The sequence below is a fragment of the Scatophagus argus genome, chromosome 19, assembly GCF_020382885.2.
Source record: "Scatophagus argus isolate fScaArg1 chromosome 19, fScaArg1.pri, whole genome shotgun sequence".
NCBI lineage: Eukaryota > Metazoa > Chordata > Actinopteri > Scatophagidae > Scatophagus > Scatophagus argus.
This window is the reverse complement of record NC_058511.1, coordinates 1,750,406-1,770,559: the sequence shown is the minus strand read 5'-3', so window position 1 is coordinate 1,770,559 and position 20,154 is coordinate 1,750,406. Positions and strand designations below refer to the sequence as shown.

The 20,154-nt window shown below is 45.7% G+C and overlaps 1 protein-coding gene across 1 annotated transcript in view; it reads right to left on the bottom strand.

The window, feature by feature from the left end:
• The window catches only part of myt1la (myelin transcription factor 1-like, a), a 47,906-nt gene extending 28,406 nt beyond the window's left edge, over positions 1–19,500 (bottom strand). Inside the window, exons 1-5 of the mRNA XM_046372993.1 lie at positions 19,120–19,500; positions 7,290–7,374; positions 6,964–7,018; positions 6,466–6,499; positions 3,158–3,220 (exon numbers count right to left, since the gene is read on the bottom strand). Of these exons, the coding sequence (XP_046228949.1) occupies positions 3,158–3,220; positions 6,466–6,499; positions 6,964–7,018; positions 7,290–7,319 (182 nt within the window). The 5' untranslated portion in view covers positions 7,320–7,374; positions 19,120–19,500. The remainder of the gene's footprint in view (positions 1–3,157; positions 3,221–6,465; positions 6,500–6,963; positions 7,019–7,289; positions 7,375–19,119) is intronic.
• Between the last annotated feature and the right edge of the window lie 654 nt (positions 19,501–20,154).

The window sequence follows — 20,154 nt, the reverse complement described above, 5'->3', positions numbered from 1 at the left end:
CGATGTTCGCATCCTATACTAGCGGTTGCCATGGGAGACAGGCTGCATCCCTCCTGGTCCTCATACTGCAGCATCGGCACGGTGCTGTCGCCATGGTGACATCCTCCAGAGATAGAGGGGGAGGGAGGCGGGGAGGGAGGGGGGAGAGATAAAGTGAGAGGGAGAGACAAAGAAAGGTATGGGAGGAAGAAAGAAACGGAGGAGGGGGGACAGCGACTTTGAACCTGACTACCCACCAGCACCCCCAACTCATTCAGTAGCAGGAACCACAGTCAGAATGTAGAGCTGCTGGGCTGTTGACGTGATACGCATAAAACGTACACAACCACTAACTGTGTGTGTGCAGAAATGTAAGCTTCCAACTCTTTATTCTGGTGACCGACGCAAATAAAATCTTTAATGACTCAAGTTTAAAGGTTTTTATATTAAGAGCGGGTCAAATCACATGTATGACGGGAAAGAAAATCCACCGAATTATCACTCCACCGCGTTGCTTCCTCGGACCTCGGCCGAGCATTTTAGCATCTTTCAGATCATTTGTAAATGAACTTGCATTTAGGTAGCACTTCACGAGTCTACCAACCAGTCAAAGCGCCTCACGACATCTGCACAAACATTCATGTGCCGATGGCAAAGGCCGCCATGCGAGGTGCCGACCTGCTCATCAGGAACGATACGACACTTCCTGTCCAAAGCTCCTCACGTTATCTCAACGCTCAGCCATTCACACACACACGTCAGCCATCAGGAGTAATCTGGGGTTCAGTGCCTCGCCCAGGGACACGCACGACTTCGTAACTACATCCTGCTCCTGTCTCTGAGCTGGACACACTGAAGCTGATATCCGTCTCATCCGACTCTGGGGACGGCGACTCTGTCAAACAAAGCAAGTTAGATACGCCTGATGTTTGGTAGGAGGAAACTTCCCAGACCGTATGGAAGCGGTAAAAAGAAAACAGGCAGAAAACAAGTAGCTGTGCGATTCTGCAGATGCTGTGTTCTCCATCTCCGCGTGTCTTTGTAGACTCAGACGTTTGTGTACTGTACGCCGCTGTGATCAGCCCATGATTAACTGATTAAGTGATTCAGCTGCTGTTTTCCCCCCCGAGAGGGAACCATCAGACGACCTACTTCTCCCTCTCTTTTCTGTCTGTCTGGCTCTGTGTGTCTCCATGTCTGTCTCTGTCTCTCTGTCACTCCTCTCACTTCACGAGTTTGTCTGTCTGTTTATCAGAGATGATAAAAGGAAAAACAGTCTTGCGGTGAGAGTGTTGCTGCTGTTTCCAGTGTCGAGAAAGTCCTTTCAGTGCTCTGAAAAATATGGAAACCCGACAGCCTGATGCACACTCGTTAGCTCCACTGCTAATTGGACAATAAGTTTATTTAACAGACCCAGCGTCTCATGACTCCTTGTCACATTAAGTCTTATCCTTTCAAACGGCTATCAGAGATGTCATAAGAAGATATGATTAGTTAGCTTTTATTCTGGTGTTTGTGTGTCTGTGTTGCCGATGCTCGATGTGTCTCTGTGCCCTTCGCAGCACCATCAGTCTGCTCTGCCAGCGATTCGCCATCCTGCCCTCCTCATTATCTCCCTGTTACCTCAGGCTGTCCTGAGCAACCTCTATATGCCAGCCTCCCACACACACACACACACACACACACACACACACACACACACACACACACTGCGTACCTACACTGTAAAGTGATACCATAGAGATACTCCACAATCACCCAAAAAACATCTCAGCGAGTGCTTTGATTTCATAATGGATGTTTTAATCAGCTATATTTTTTACTAAAATGAGATATATTTCAATTTCCCACTGCACAGCCCTCATATTCACAGTTCAGATGATAGAATATTTTAGTAAAACCTCTACTTCTACTTCAATGCAGCTGCAGTTCACTTTGATTTATATTTCACCTGTTTTATAAAATTTATGATGTTTCGATCGACATTTGTGCAGAAGAGTATTTTTTTAACTCTACGCTGAATGAAAAATCAAATCATCACAGCCTATTGGCAGATTTTTTACTCTTTGGAAGAAAAATAAGATAATACAATTTGTGTATTTTTGCACCTTAAGTACAAAGATGTCGCTCTGCCTGCAGGTTTCCTTCAGAAGATTTCCGCCCTGGACGCGAGCTCAAATGGCTCGTATAGGGCGTCACTTTTTGCACAGGGCCTCCTGCGTTTGTTGGTAATTCACCGTTTCCAAAGGCGTCAGAGATCTGAGGCAGAAACCATCCAGCGGTCCAGCCCCTCGAGCTGCGGGACGGACAGCCATCGGTCGCTGTGACCCGAGGACTTCACAGCTCCACACTCCACTTGATTGGTTTTCTATCTGCAGCCCTGTGACAGAACGCTGGATTTTCTGAGCTGGAGGCTGCGACCTGCAAACGCTGCCAATCCAGGAGGTTGGAAAGCGTGACGTGAGCTCGCTTATTGTTGGTACGATTCGGTTTCTGAGCTGCTGAGTGAGACGTTTGAAGCCTGCAGGCAGAGCAGCAGCCGACCTCAACCCGAATCATTTGTTTTTTTCCTACCATCCAGAGAGAAAAGTTTGTGCAATTTTTGATTATTTACACATTTTAGTTTTCATTTAGTTCATATAAATATTCTGCTATGTATGTGGAGCTTTAAAATGACTCAACGTGTGTAATTTGTGTGTTAGCAGGTTGTTAAAACTCCTAAATTCCCTTTGGATTTTAATGAAACCAGAAACATAAAAATATTCCCAAGCACTCACTTGCAGGCTCTTAGTCCCGAAGTCTCTCAGATTAAATATCAAAACCTGATTTTCACACTATTTAAGTTTTAACAAAAGATGCTTTTGACAATAACACCGAAAGTTTTCTGCCTCAGAATTTCTTTCAGTGAGAAAAAAAATTCCCGTGCATCCATTTTGTTTAAATAAGAGCGACTGACGCTGCTGAGAATAATTTAACACAACATCAGACCTCATTTCACAGCACGAGCTTGACGACATCCTCGGACATCAGCAACGCTTCCCAGACTCCACACCAAATCAGATCATTTCATAGCAGAGCAGCAAAAATTAGAAGAAAATTCACCAAAGAAAACATCAGGTGACACAAATAACCTGAATGTTTCATTACCAACGCACAGAGTACGTGGTTCAGTCCGTACCTGCGGTGTCGGGCATACTTCCCGCTGACGTGACCGCTGCCATCGCAGCCTGGGGTGGGACAGCTGTGGAGGAAACACACACACACACACACGGTCAGAACACACGCTGAACTGTAGTGTCGTGTGAACGATACGACATGAAGACTAAAGTCTTCACGTCTGGAGGCTCCTTGAGGTTTTCAGCTTCAGGTTTACCGAGTTAGTCTTGAGTTAAAAAATCTGAGACAACCTGAGACAAGCTTAAACCAGACTGGACTCCCTCTTCTTGGCCACAGGAACTAAAGGCAAAGGAAACTAAAAGCCACGTTCTCGTGCTCTGGCTGGGGCCACTTCTGTTGATGCCTACGGGAGATGAGAAGCACACTGAAACCAGACACACCTACGCCAGGTGAGCTATGATGAAGGAGTGAATCTGCCAAATGAAAGACTGACGACATGATGACCCCATCACTCATTTTCAGTTTCCTTTTCTCCAGGGTTTAGTTTAGCACAGAACTAAGAAGTACAAGCAAAATGCAGGAAATTGACCACAATTTGAAAAATGCTGAGGACTAAGAATGAATTATTTCCACGTGGCTTCCGTTTGGAGAACTCAAACTGGTCTCATTCAGCTGGTTTCAGCGGTCTCAAGTGTTTCTGTCTGATGTTTTGGTTTCGTGTATCGTGGCAGCAGATTTCTCCAAAGCTCTGAGTCACCGCGCTGCAGCCCGCCAACCGAGGCACGCGGCTCGGCTTCAGGGACTGCGCACCCGCGACCTCCGACCCCGCGCTGCTGAGCTCCACCTACCCTCCACCCAACATCACCTGATCTATAACTCCAGGCTAAAATGAGAGCTGCACAAAAGTTAAAGGAGAAGATTTAACATCACGAGGGCAGAGGAGGAGGAAGAAGAGGAGGATGGAGAAAGAGGAGGAGGAGGAGGAGGAAAAGAAGGAAGAGGTGAGGAAAAAGGGAAGGGGATGTAGAGAGGATCTAGAAGAGGAAAGGAAGGGGAAGAAACAGAGTCAGGAGGAGGAAATGAGGTGGAAGAAAGAAGGGAAAGAGGAGATGGAGGAAGAATCATGACGAGAAGGAGAACGAGTGGAGGGAGTGAGGAGAAAGAGGAGGCAATTTGTTCAGGGTGAGGCGGCTCATCAATCAGCGTGGGAGCAGAGACTGATAGTGTTGACTTATTGATCCCAGCACAGCTCAGAGCGTGTGTGTGTGTGTGTGTGTGTGCGTGTGTGTGTACAGTCTTCAGTTCCCTGATACAATGTCAAACACGCTTTCCAGTCATGATATAATTCCCATAATGCGTCAGTGCAACCTTAACCTTAACAAGCTGCTATTTTGAATCTTAAAATCCTCCTTTTCTTAACACCACAGAATCTTCCACTTGTTTCCAAAGCAACTGAATATTTCTTTCAGGAAGTTTCTTGACTGCAGTGCTAATTTTTTTTTTTATCTCAGAGCAGAGATGTGAATTATTCTCTGAATTACTGAGTCCACACAGAACTACAGAAGCACTTTCACTTGTTTCACTGCACACTGGCATCACATTTTATCTGTCTAAAGGAGGAAGAGGATTTATTCCCAGTGAGGGTGAGACCGACATGAAGTGGAAAATTTGTCCAAATGTTGGTGCTGGAGCAAACACCAAGCGGTCACAAAAAACAAACTCAGATTCATCCTAAATATCACCAGAATACTACATGAAAACTGCTGTTTCCAGCATCACCATCTTCTACTCGCAGGACAAGAATTGTTAGCAAACTGGAGGTAAAACTCTGATTCCCACTGAGCTGGCAGATGTTCAAAATGAAGTCATGGAAGACTTTTAATATCATTTAATATCTCTTTACCCCCGAGAATCTGCCACGCCACAATGACAAATTAATTTGTGTGTGTTCATTCCTGCAGATTAGTCAGCGACTGTGATGGAGAAAATAAAACTGATGAAAAATATTCAATGACATGCTTATGGTATTTCGCAGTATTAACTGTGTGAGTCACTTGTACCATTACTGCTAACTTCAAAGCTTCTCTGTGGCCCTGGGTGCTCAGCCCCTCGCCAGCACCCATCACATTTAAATTCTGGGTGGATCTCGCTGAGTTTTCTGCTCCTGTGCTCAGGGCTCGCACGGCGCCGACAGGACACGTTGTTTACAGTAAAGCGTTGACCTGGATCAAACCGGGTTCAAACGTAATCTGCTGCACACACCAATATTTGTCAGTTTTACTAAATGAGATTAAGTGAAGCAGAAACTATCCCCTGCACACACACTCACACACACACACACACACACACACACACACACAGGTAGCAGTCATATTCAGCATTTACTGTCAGCAGCTGCTGGTGTGTTTCTCATTTCTCAGTCATGATGCCAAATGTAGTATCCAAACGTAATGAGTATTGAAATGAATTATTGGTCAGATTAGTTCCTTTTCATCTTGACATCACACGATGCTGACCCACTACTGCATGTCATCAGATCATGATTCCCTCAGATCTACAACATTCATCCTTTCACGCCAACATCAGCTCCTGAATCAACCTCACTCTCCATCTGATGCTCGCTCACCAACAAGGCGATCCATTGTTTTCAACCTGACTCTAAAGACATCATTCTTCAGCTGAAAACTGCCTGAACGTGCACCAGAGGACTCCACAGAACTCGTGTAATCCTGGTCTGGTGGTGTACTGGTTATACTGCGCTTGGCTACTCATTATTATTCTTTTGATACCTTAAATACAGTTCGCTGACATTTTCAATGCACCACTTGGAGTCTTTTTAAATTGTACTATTACCACTTTCAGGATCTGAACACTTCCTCCACCTCTTATCAACACTCACCCCTGCTGTGCCACGACTGGCAGAGTAATGTTATCATTTAATGTTATGTCAGGAACACTGTTTAATGTTCATGACAGGTTCTCACACTCATTCCAGGGTGACTCAGTGAATCAAAAAGCTATACTGAGTGGTTAGACTGCGAGCGTAAAGAGCTGATGCTCCCAAACCAGCACAGGACCTGCAACCCTTCAGTCTGAGGCTCAACAATCAGCTGAAAGGAACAAACGTCCAGTGACAAAACAGATAAGGAAGGCCAGTCCTCCCAGTCAGCCCCATCAAGGTCTCTCCATTACTGCCCACCTGAGCCTCACTCTTAACGCTCTTAAAGCCCAACTGGTTCATAACAACTCTCAGTATTACTTTCTTTTGACAGATGTGAGGTGGTGACATAATGCAAAGTGCAATAGTGATAATCATCACGTTAACAGGACGGCAATTTTTGAAATGTGCATCTGCAGAGCTTCACCTACCTGAACAACTCCTGTGTTACGGCTTCCACGGCAGCTTCAGAGACAAAAAGATTCATGTTACAACAAATCTGACAAAAACAGGCCGAATGCTGCAATGAAAACATAAGGAACAACAAAGAAATGAAAAGTATTCATTACACACAGCATTTTGCACACCAGGTTAAATATTTCATATCATTAATGTTATCATTTCCATACCATGAAACGTCAGTATCAGAAATGTCCTCATGAACTCCTGACTGAAAATGTTCCTGTAACTTGAGTTGGCTGTTTTCTCATGTTTCTAACTTCACAGTGTTGACAGCATTTTACAATACAACAGTTTACTACATTTACTACTGTAAATGAGTAAAAACAGACGGCTGCTGACATATTAGCTATGGTCGCTAACTGGCCAGCTGACTGCAAGCCGGCTGCCTTCATTAACGTGTTTTAGAGATTCTGAAGTCCGGAACAACTGGCTCTGAAAAGACAGACAGAAAGCAGACGGACTCAAACCTCTGACTCCTTTGGATCGCGTGCGATGGCGTTTTTTAACCACATTCAGCTCCATCTGAAGAGGAGAGCACAAGTCAACACTCTGAGACTGTAATGGCACAAAGAAAACATGTTTTGTTGTCCGTAGCAACTAGCTACCTCGCAAACTATTTTTACCACTGAATTAACCACTTAGCAACCCACTGGCTAGCACTTAGCAGAAGATTTGAATGGCAGGTGATTGACTTCAGGATGGGAACAGCCACCTCATACTAGCGACCGCTGCTAACATCCTTGCAGTCGGTAACAGTGAGAGAAACCCCAGCTGGTCGAGACAGGGTTCGTACCTGGTCAGAGCTCGGTGTGGCACTGGTCATGTAGTGAGTCTTTACACCAAACAGAACTTCAGAGGCCGCCGTCCAGAGTCATGATCTGCATAAACAAAACACAGCCGCGTCTTAGCTCTGCAGGATAAGTGAAATGTATTTCAGTAACTCACAGCATAACACATCATTAATTCAAAGGACGAGTTGCTTCGAAATACGCCAGACAAGAACTCGTGATTTGAAACTCAGGCTGATGGAACAGCAGTGCTTTCATTTCGAGAGGAGCAGAGGGATCACAATCATCAATAATTTCATTTTTAGAAACCGACTACAGTCACACACGAGGACGATCATTCATCCAAACAGACTGTGGACTAAATTTCATGTTAGGAATTTGTAACCAAAAAAATGTATACGTTTCATTGTGAACAACAATATGAAGAGAGTCGAAAAGCGGAATGACAGACTTTGATGTTTCTGAAGCTGCAATAATTTTATCATAATCAGTGTTGGGTGAGTGGCAGCTGGAGCTCTTCAAGGCTTCGAGGAACATGAAACCGTCCTGGTCAAATCGTCAGTACGAAACATGAACAACTGTGTGTGCGTGAAAACCATGACTGCTGAGGTGTGTGTCAGACGAACAAACTCTCAGAAGATAAAACACTTTGACTACCTTTGAATCCAGGCTCACAACTAAACCACAAACCTGTCTCCACCTTACATGTTACACTAACATTTATTCTCTAATTTCTCTTCATTTCCATGTTTTTAAAACACATTTGAATTGCCTTAGTGACTGAAATGATTCACAAGCAGCTCTGCTTGCTTCGCCTCAAAAACGTCCAATCAAAGAGCCGAAAATTACACTTTACCCAAACTCGAGAAAACATCTGGCAGTTCGAATGGGTTATCTAAGGGTCTGTCCGATCATCAGTCGCTTATAACGGGAACCTGCTCCATCTCCAACTCTACAATTAGCAGCTAATCAATCAGTGGTCATCAGTGCAGGCCTCAGAGCTCTGCAATGCAAACACAACACAAACACCATCCAAGCAAATCTACAGCTTTATTAAAAACAAAACACTAAAGTCTCACTTTGGGCTACAGCAGAGCCTGAGATCTCGCTGGGAGCACTCAAATGCAAACAGCAACTTAAAAGCGAGGGAGACAACACTGAGACAACAGCCTGATGATGAAGATGTGAACACAGCGGCGCTGCGTGTTTCTCTCTCCTCAGCTGCAGTGCAGCTCGGGGGCTTTGCAGCGTTAATATAAATGTAAATTCTGGACAGCCTCGCCTGAACTCTCAGCCTACTCCCATTATGGTGCCACAGCATACCGAGGCTGGGTGCATCTGAGGCCGCCACTCCACTGAGCGCGCTCCAACGCACCCCACATCAAACACAGTCTTCCCTCCCTCCGCTGTGAGAGAGCTCGGCTGAAATAAAAAAATCCTCCCTGGAAACTATATGACTGAGTGGGCTGCACATTTAATGTGTGTGTGCTGGAGTAGGTCCACGTATGTTCTTGTGTGCACATGATGTACCAGCCCCCAGTGTGTGTGTGTGTGTGTGTGTGTGTGTGCGCATCTCTTCTTGTTTTTCTGCCTCTGTGAGGACCACTTTCAGACCTTAAATAGGAGGGCATTGTGGATTGTCAGGACCTTTACACAAAGTGAGGACATTTTCAGGTTTTTCTTCTTTTTTTTTTTTTTAAGTAAGAGAAGTTTTGGGAAGGAAGTCGCATTTCGCAATGTGAAGACATTTGCAGGAAATGACTAAACGAAACCTTTGAACCTTTGAAACCAGGGACATTTTTGAAAGTGGGGACCATTGTGGAAATACGGGACATTTTTGAAAAGTGAGAAGATTTCTAGAAAACTGGAATAGTTTTGGAAAATGTGGACATTTTGTCCTGTTTTCATCTTCCTCAGAGCTTTAAACCTTGGTTCAGGACTCAGGACTAGGGAACGTATACTAACAGTAAGAGCCCCCCACAGGTATATTTAACATTACCATGTGCAACGTTCAGAGCCTCTGCTGTGGCCCTTCTCTGTCTGTGTTTGAGCTCTGATTACAGGAGTGGGATCAGGTGTTCGAGCTGCTAATCATCTCCAGTCTGCTCTGCTTCAGCTCCACCACATTGTAGACTCACTGTGCCTTCACGGTCTTCATCCAGGATTTTTGAATCTCTTAGCTCGCTTCTGCTTTCTGCTCGTACTCATCTCCCTGTGCCTGCAGCAGTGCGACTCCTGCTCAGCCTGGAAACACTTCAGATCTGCTCCACGCCTCCCGGGTCCCTGGGCCCTCCCTGCCTGGCTCCCCTAGGCCTGGCCCGGCCCCGCTCAGCTCCCGGCTCATGCCTCAGCTTCTGCTTTCATCTGGATAAAGAGTCTGCACTGCAGCCCAGTCTCAACAATTAATAAATTCTCTGCAGCTCCAACAATTAGTCTCTGCAATTGTAAGGAACAGGAATGTAAAAATTAATTTATTTTGGTGTTATGGGAGTCTAACCTGAATTACTGAGGCAAAAAATAAAAAAACAAGCTTGAGTGGTGTGTGTTGTATATGAGTGTGTGTGTGTTGTGTATGAGTGTGTGTGTGCATGTGTCCTATATGCCTGGATTGGCGCTGTGTGAAGAGGAGCTTCCTGCTGTTTAGTATTCAGTCCGACACTCAGCCTGTCTGGTACAATATGATGCAGAGCTCCATACTGAGACACCCTCAAATCAATATACATGTACACCCTCTCACACACACACACACACACACACACACACACACACGTACAGATATGTAAGTTCGCCCACTTTGCTATAAAAATACAAAAACGTACATTCAGTCACTGTGAGATTTTTTTCTCTCTGAACACAGTCTGGTATTTCAACACATGCCTGGTGCCTGCAGCGCCCCCTGCAGGTCAAAGCCAGCCCTCACAGTGCAGAAACTCATTTGCTAACGTCATAAGTGATTAACGATGAATGACGAAATGTAAGGCGAACAGTGAGTGAGGTGGAATTTCCTCTATCAAGTAAGTTATTTTCCTTATCAGTACGTCTGCATGTGTTGTTGCTCACCAGGATGGTGAGGCTGTTTGCCTTCACTTTCGTCTGTGATGAAAGAAATTTGAACAGAACTACTTTGTGTTTTACAAGCCTGAAAATACTTTTAATAGACATCTGCCAACCAATGGGAAACAAGTTTGATTTTTTTTCCTTTGTCCAGTGGATGTCAAAGTGCTGTTTAGTAATTTCAGCCTTTAGCTCACATTTTGGCCTGACTTTAAATAAAAATGACTCCATGGTGCAGAGATTTGTGCCTCTTTCTTTTTGTTATCAACTGAAGGAGCTTGCTAGTGTGATTTGCTGGAGAAAAGACATTTCAGAGTCTATTAAAACTGTGTGAATAATTGCAAAAAGTTTTATTTGTTAGAACAGAGACTTAAGGATCTCCTAAACACATTTGTTGGCAAAAGTTGTGCTGTAAAAGTCAAACTGTGTGTTACTGCACAGGGTTACAAGTCTACGCAACCGCAGCTTTTTACTTCCACCTGCAACCCAGTCTATAAAGCGATTTCCAGCCAATTAAGAAAACTATTTGTACATAAAATCTACTTCACATGTGGGAATCAAAAAATGACCCGAGGACTCATTTACATGCTTAAAAATGCTGGTTAGTCGCTTCTCTCAACTGCCTAAAAGAGTTCCAGCTCCAGGCCTGAAGAGTCTGCAACACAAACAAACACTCAGAGGCAAATGTTTGTGAGCCCAAACAAAACACACACACAGGTGAGGTGTGCGTTTGCAGCTCAGTGTTTTATTACAGCAGAGCACTTTTATCAAACCCAACAGAAACACCTGGTGTGTGATGTGATGCTGCAGTGCACAAACCAAACAACACGACTGAACAGAGGCGGGGAGGCGCGAGCGCAGCTTCAGGTCCGTCTGCTCGTCTCCCCGTCTCTACAACGAGGGAGAGTTTGTGCTCTGACCGACTACTGGACCTGATGCCACACACTGTAGTCGGTACAGTCAGGATTTTAGCTGTTGGACATCAGCACGTTGGCTTCAAATAAAGCTACACGTTCTCATCAGGACTGTCCTCACGAGACAGTCGAAATGCTTAAAATGGACATTTGCAACAGTCAAGATGCTGACAAAGTGTCCAAAGAGGCGAGCTGCTGCCTGAGAGGCTCAACTCGGGGCAAAATATCACAGAATGCAGCCTACATGCACAGAGATAAGACTACATTTACTCACAGTATCATTAACGTGTTTCACTGCGACTCCTGTACAAAGTGCTCTGCAGAACAGTTTGGACAGGTGCTGGTGTAAACAAACACAAAAATTAAAAATAAAAAAGCAGCAGCAGCAGCTCAGCCTGCTGTGATGGCCCCGACTCGCTCCCGTTCATCAGCCCCACTCCTGGTTTCCATGGAGACTGGACTGATCGGGTGATTAGCCGCATCAATTAACCTCTGACCAATCACAGAGAGAGCCTGAGCAGCAGCAGCTGACTGTGATTTGCAGATACGATCGCAGCTGAGTTCAGACATCTGAACGCCGCGTGCCAAAAAACGATGGAAGCATGTGGGAGCACAATAAATTACATTCCTGCACTTGCTTTTTTTTGTTTTTTTATTTCTGGTTTTCATTTTGAAGCAGGCAGTCCGGCTTAAACCAAAACCACTAAAAACTCCTCTTTACTGTTAGTCTTTCTGAGATTTCCATTTTCCATAACTGGATGGATGCGTGTGGCCACTCCACAGCTGAACTCGCTGACTCCCCTGTAGGCTTTGCTGGCCATAATGAACCCTGGTGCTTCATGTTCACCCACTAAACCCTGTAAATACGGGAATGTGAAGGGGCCTTGTTGCAGATTTTCACGCCTGGACAAAAACGCACGGCCGGCCCGCTCGCCCCCAGCTCGATGACCAGGTCTGTGGTGTCGCGTCAGCACTTCAGAAGAGATAAAGTCCTCTGCAGCCCTCAGACGATCTTCTGTCAGAGGATATTCACCTCACAGCAAGAACTCATCCGCTGTGAGTATCTGCACACAGTCGCACTACTGAATGTCTGCTGGCTACTTTGTCAGTTTCACATTGGATTTCACGTTTCAGATGCAGCGTTTTCTGCTGTCAGACGACTACAGCACCACAAAAAAGACACCTGTTTGAAGGACTCAGAAGTCGAAAAGGCCGACCAGGGCCAGAGGTAATTATCTGCCGTCTGTGAGTCTAAAATCAGTCAAAACGCACCTTTTTTCTCCAAAACTGTTTGACCAGAACAGCATCAGCAGGCACTGACTAATTGTTGATTATTGTTTTGTTTACTTATCATTTTCAGTATGTAGGATGTAAAAATCTGCTGAACTTAATGCAAAATCACACAGCAGCCCATCATATTTCGATGTTTCCAGGACCTCCAGTTAACACTCTGACATCACAACCTCCATTTTGGACTTATGAGATACGAATGAGCGGCGCAGACCCGACAGTGTATGAAGCTGCGTTTGTAACAGCGCTGCAGCGCGTCACTCCTCTGACGGATGGTGCGATCACCTGTCGTCAGCTCTCAGGCTCATATCCTGACGCCTGAAACCGACATCAGGGACGCAGTTAATGAGCTTAGCTACCAGTTAGCCGGCTCACCAGCTCACAGAGCTTTTGGTCTCCTGATGCGCGGTGACTGATGTCCAAAGTTGAGAAAAAAATATCGCGGTCAGTAAACGCCTCAGTGCTGAGAAAACAGAAAGAAACTTGGGGAGGTAATTGGACTGACTATTATTAACTAAAGACATTTTCTCAGCTGGCTAGCGTGTTAGCGGTTAGCGGCCCGTCTCACCACTACAGTCAGTTCCTTGCTCTGCCGTGAAGTTTAAAGTATACATAAAAATTTGATTCAGTGGCAATGGTGATGCTAATAGTTGTGTCTAATCACCAGTTTACATGCCAAGTCTCAATCAGAGTGACATTCAGCCCCACCACTCACCTCCGTCAGTGCAGAGCAGGGGGGCGGGGCTCCGAGACTGACAGCTCCGAGGGCGGATGCGGTCAGTGAGTGAAGCTTTAATGATCCGTAACAAGCAGACGAGGCAGGTCGTCAGTGGCAACAGGGAGCCATAATCGTTACTCTGTTTGAATTAGTGCGTGTGTGTGTGTGTGTGTGTGTGTGTGTGTGAACAGAAAATGCTCTGAGGTGATTCCGACAAAAGGAAGACGTTTGACTCAAGGTTTTCTGTTTTATCCAGACAGACTGTCGGTCGCAGTTGAAAGTTCGGTTCAGATCAGAGGTCGGAGATGTTAGAGGCGAGCGGCAGCAGGGAGGTCAGAGGTCAGAGGTCGGAGGCCGGAGCAGGTGGAACAAAGTAAAACACTTTTTCATTAATTGCAGCTCTAAACTGGGTTCCACAGCTGCCCGTCTGCCATTCACATGAATGACTTTCCACACACACATTTCACGAGGAACAGGATCTACCCGCGGTGAGTCATTAAGTGTGTGTGTGTGTGTGTGTGTGTGAACAGAAAATGCTCTGAGGTGATTCCGACAAAAGGAAGACGTTTGACTCAAGGTTTTCTGTTTTATCCAGACAGACTGTCGGTCGCAGTTGAAAGTTCGGTTCAGATCAGAGGTCGGAGATGTTAGAGGCGAGCGGCAGCAGGGAGGTCAGAGGTCAGAGGTCGGAGGCCGGAGCAGGTGGAACAAAGTAAAACACTTTTTCATTAATTGCAGCTCTAAACTGGGTTCCACAGCTGCCCGTCTGCCATTCACATGAATGACTTTCCACACACACATTTCACGAGGAACAGGATCTACCCGCGGTGAGTCATTAAGTGTGTGTGTGTGTGTGCGCATGTAGCAGTGTGTATGTGTGAAGGAGGAGTGTGTGTGTTTTCACACTATGAGTCATTCGGAGCTCCAGAATAGAAAGTGGATGATGCTTTCTGCCGTGTGTGTGTGTGTGTGTGTGTGTGTGAGCACTGCTGAAATCCATTGATCAGAATGAGTTAATCAGATTGATGGGTGTCTTGGCAGCAGCTCAGCTTTAATAAACCACAGACAGACAGACAGACAGGCGGTTCAGACGAGGTCTCGGTGGTTTGACTTGACAGCTTCATCAGCGACTCGACAGTGACCAGCTGAACCTTCATCACGGAGGAGCACAGTCTGTTCAACCCCTTTCAGACAAACATGATGCTGATTTCTTCTGTCGCCGTCTCAAGAGCCCTGGACTTCCTGCTGAGCTGGACTTTCTCTAATGACGGGTCAATTTTAGCCCCGAAGTGGTCGTTCCACAGTGATTTCAGAGTCGGGCCAAATTCCTGCCAGATCGGCTGTTGTTTGAATTAGTTTCAGGTCGCAGCGCCTGATTAACTGCGTGAACGACAAACGATTTGGCTCACAGACGACAGGATGGATTTCTGAAACATTTTGGTTGCAGCTTGAGCAGCTCTGCGGGAGGATTTCCCTCTTGGCTGCGGTCAAACGACCTGTTATAAACTGCAATGAGCTAGTTTCAATATCACAGTGAAGTACTATTTTACACACTGTGGCAAAAACTACAGTCTAAAACTGAACTTCACGGTGGATCGAGTCGCCAACCTCCATGTTTTTACTCACTCACTTTCGGATTGTGGTAGAACAGCACAAAGTACGGTCGTTTTGTTTGAATAAACTCAAAAACCCGTCTGCCCGGCTGAAAGTGGAAACGATGTGATCCCAAAGAAAAGTCTGGACTTGACTTGCTGATTCCCCTGCTGGTTTTGCAGAGGGGGGGCTGCAGTTTGGGACGTGCGTCCAAACCTGCGCTGAACTTTGACGAGCTTTGTGAACAATGTGGTAGGAATTATGAGTTCACGGTGTGAGGAATCAGCAGACCAATGAGCACACAGCATCACTTCACGGTGAATTCGGTTGTGTGTTTCTGCTCCACCCCGTTCACTGCGGCAGCAACAAACTCCTGCTCAGTGTTTGTCTTTGTTTATGAACCCAACATTTATTCAGCTGAATGATTTGCGCTGCCTGCCGTCTGTCTTCTCTACCATCGATGTGATCTCATCTTTCAAAAAGTCTGATTAGCTCCGCAGGTTCATGGCTGTTCTTAATTAAATTCTCATTTGTGCTGGCATTAAGCTGATTTGAGATTTATAGATCACATGTGCGTAAGTTTCTAATGGGAAGCACAGGACCTGCTCAAGCCAGGTTTTAAACGCTTGGAACTGATCTTAAGACTAAGCTTAAGTATAAATCTAAGAGCATTTCTGTAGATGAGGGCCCAGAACGCCACAGGACTGAGCCGAACAACCTCACATAATGTGAAGGCTGCAGGTTAAATAAACAGGGTGAAATACTTAATGAGCAATTTGTTCTGCTTTTGAAGAGCAGCACCAATTTTTTCCTTGGTGAGACAGGTCAAGGGAGACGATTCATGCATGCAAAAGTTGTTTAATTAGTTGCTAATTAGTAGTTATTTGTACGACCAGCGGAGCCAGATAAGCAGGGACAGCATTCAGATGAAGCTGCCTATTGATCCAGCTGGGCAGCCTCAGTAGACACACTGTGGGTCCTGCAAAGCTCTCATGTTCATGCATGGGTTACAAGTACGGGCTTTGGTTTTAATTTGTGAAACGAGCCAAACCGAGTGAGAGGAAACTCACAAATCCCAGCTTGCACATCACAAATACTGTGAAACGAGTCCCTGGACTTTGCCCTAAAGCTGCGTTCCATGTTGCTGCTGCAGCCGCAGATCTTGGTCATGAAGTTAATGAGTAAAATGTTATGAGAGCCAAGAGTATGGAAAACAGCTTTGTTTTGATGTGTTCATGGGCTGGTTCTGGTCTGTGACGCAGCTGTGATGCAGACAGACCAGCAGTGTGGTTGGACTGGTCAGCTGTGAGCTGAGCCTGGGTTTAACATGCTCTGCTACACACAGGTGGTGTCAGGCTGCAGGGAGCACCAAGCTTTATTCTGCTCTGCAGCTATGAATGATCACCAGCTCTGGTCCGACTCTGACAGCACACAGGAAGTAAAGGTGCTGTTGTTTTCCTTCATCACGTTTCAGCTGAGTTTGCCTGATCTCACTGTTTACACAGCAAAACAAGCACCGAGTGGAGCCACAAGTCTGGTCTGACTGAGCCGGCTTAGTGTTTGGCACCAGAGCAGACCGGTGCCAGCTCCAAACCAACAGAGGTCAGAGGTCACTCAGCCCATAGCGTGGTGACTGAAGAGGAAGTAGAAGAAGATGATGATGATGATGATGATGATTTAATGCTGACAGGATACGTTTTGGAATCCGTACCTTCTGAACACAGAAAACTGTTTACTGCACTTACTGCCTCAAACTGACTGAACCGCTAACAAGCTAAACAACCAAATAGCCAACATGCTAACATGGCCAACAAACTCGACTGCCTGACCTCCCTGTTATCTCACTAACTGACTGAAAAAATAACTAACATGTTAAATTAAACTGCATACCACTGCGCAAAAACAGTTTGTTTAAAATGGATGGGCAGTTTAAACAAACTTTTAGAATTGATGAAACAGTATTGATATCTTTGTCCAGTGGGGGGCAGCAGAACAAACTGAAAACCAGTTAGCAATGGCCTGACGAGTCTTCACTCTCTGAAACAGCTCTGCTTTGGTCTCCACCACCTCCTGCTCTTTCAGCCTAATGTTCGACCGTGTTCACCAGGTAGATGTTTATACCGTCTGCCTGACGTTTGGTGCCGTGGTGCCGAGCAAGTGATGAACGACGGGGCGGAAAATGACCCAGTGAACAATAACAACAGCAAAAGAGACCACAACAACATGCTGAAAGGCACCAAGATGTCCTGCAGAGCTGAAGGGAACGGCAGCGTTGGTTATCATCAGGCCTACACATAACACACATCGTCAACATACCAGCGTTGATCAGTGCAGCTAATTTTACCGTTTTTTAATTTGATAGAATCATGTACAAATATGGCTCTAATTCACTATTATAAAATGACTATTTATTACTTGAGATCCGCTGTGGCTTTGACTGTACCTCCTCTGTACTAAAGCAGCTCCCAAAGCAACAAATGCAATATGAGGTACTTTTCCACACTCGTTCCTTTTGTGAATACTCAGGACGGTGACACTTTGTTACGCACAAAGAAAGAAAGAAAGACTGAATGAATCCACGCTTAACAGACTCCGGAAATTACGCCCAGCCTGTTTTGGAAACAGCACTAATGCGGTTTAAACATCAGAATGCTGAAACTGTTTCCTGTTAAACAGATCATCTTGTCATACAAACAGCGTCACTGCACACTCTCAGCCTACAGCCAGTCCTCCCTCTCTGGTTTTCTCCATTACTCTCTGTTTACAGGAGGATGTGAATCCTACAGCGAACTTTCAATCGTCCATTCAGTAACACATCAGGACATCGAAGCTCCTCTGACTCTGGATCAGTTCCTCCGTGTTGAGCCTCCAGAGCACAGACTTTGCTCCCAGTTCCCTGCTGGCATTTTCAAACATCTCAGAGCTCCACTGTTCAGCTCTGCTGCAATAAAACTTTTTCAATCAAAGACTCTGAAGTGAGACACTCTGAAACCATAGTAAGAATATTTATATGCATATTAAGTGACTGTGTGTTAGTGAACACCTGCTGTAGAGAACATGATACTGATGTCTGACGGTCGAGCTGTTGGGATGTTTTTGCAGGTTTAACGTCTTTCCGTCGCTTATTGTTTCATGTAATGTTGCAGGTGGGCTTTTGCATAATTTTACATTTTCATTACTATTTTATCTGTTACTTTCAGCACTTGGCTGCCACAGAAACGTAAAAGTCACATTTACTCCAGCTGAAGCAGAATTAACTCACTGTTATTTATTCATTTATTTATTTATTTCAGCCCTGCTGCTTCAGTGAAGTGTGACTTCAGCATGAGCGCATGTTAATGTGCCAACACTACTACAGGAGTCACACAGTTTGCCGTTAAGACTGAAGCAAATCACTTAATCACTCCAGCTAAGGCTGTGACACACAGGCTACGTGTGTTTTATGGCAAAACGGAGGGGATAAACTTAAGAATAAGATAAGACTGTAGCCATAAGGTTACCGCAGACTCACTAATTAGCAGCACAGACACACTCGAGCTCACCACGGAAGCATTACAGCAATATTACAAGAACACCGACACCCTGTAGGAATACTGAATATTACACACAATGGCCCCAGCCTGGATTATCACATCCTGTTAAGGTCTATTCTATAGCCACTATACATAACAATACAGGCTTCACAGCACCCCGCAGGAACATTAGGCAAATATTACAAGAACATACTGGGATATTAAAGAGCACAGGGTACCTCGAGGTAATAATACAGCAATGATACATGACTGTAATGATGAAGCATGAGCATAAACATAAGCAGAAGGTGCCATAAGGTCACTACAGAGCGAGCAGCACGGACACCACAGTTCACCGCAGGAATATTCCACTGGAAGGCTGGGAATGTTAGAGTGAATACAGGACAGACGCTGTGAACTCACAACTGAGGCAAACAGCAGCACAGCAACACAGCAACACAGCAACACAATGACACAACACAAGAAAACACGTGAAGAGGCGAAGCACTGGAGGCTGCCACCAGAAACAACAGACGCACGACTGACACGCTGTAGGAGTGCTAGTGGATGACCAGAGAGCAGACAACGTCCCCGCAAAGGGAGCGAGGCTGTCACCACACCTGAGCTCTGAGACAGCACGAGCGTGACTGACACACTACGGGAACATCACAGGAATGTGGCCGAGGTTACCGGAGCCGAGAAGGCGCACAAACAGGCGCACAGGGAGCGTCACAAGAGAAAAAGGGTTACATACTGACATGGCGAAGATGGAGACTCCTCTGCCTCTGTCTCTTCTTCCTCCTCTCCTCTTCCTCTCTGGTCGAAAAGTCTGCAGCCTCCTTCACGCTCTCTCTCTCTCTCTCTCTCTCTCTTTTGTCGCCGTGATAGCTGGCCGTGCCTTCACTGGCGGAGAGCGGGATGGAGGAGGAGGAGGAGGAGGGGCGAGGGGGGCGCAGACACACAGACAGGAGGGAGAGGAGGATGATGATGGCGGTGATGATGAAGATGGTGGAGGGATAATCAGACACTGCAGCAGAGGAAGAACACGGCAGGTTTACCTCTCTCTCTTTTTCCTCTTTTCTTTATATTTCTCGGGGACGCGCACGCAGAGACGGCGACGCGCCCGATGGAGAGCGAGCGGGGACGCGCTGCATGCAGGCTCTCCAAGGATGGGAAAGCATCCCCTGCCTCTCAGTGTTCCTGAATTAATTCAAAGCATGTAGACTCAGTGTGTGTGTGTGTGTGTGTGTGTGTGTGTGTGTGTGTGTGTGTTTGGCAGCCCTGCAGTCAGTCTCTGGGTGGTGTTTTGATTTTCCAGCCCGCAGACCAGATCTCTTTCACACACACACACACACACACACACACACACACACACACACACACACACACACACACACACGTCTCTACAGGCCTTGAAATGCATCAGTGTGTAATCTCCTTTGTTCAGCTCTGTGCAGCAAAGCAGTTAGACTGTAACTTTATTGATAGTAGTTGTTTGTCCCACCATTAGTGCTGCTCAATCTGCAGTATAACAGATAATTAATTAGCCATTAATTAAAATAACTTCTAGGTTGTCGGATAACCTTTGGAATCCTCCTGGGCAAAAGACTTTCTTTGTCTTTTGTCTTTTTTCTCTAATTTGTGGTCCAAATGCTGTTTTGGAGTACAGCACCTTCCACCAAATTCCATTTCCAAAATCACAGATTAAGTAAACGACATCGTTCGGGCGTTCTCGTGACATCCCGTACCAACGATTTGAAAATCACCCTCTCTGATTTGTGTGTGCAGC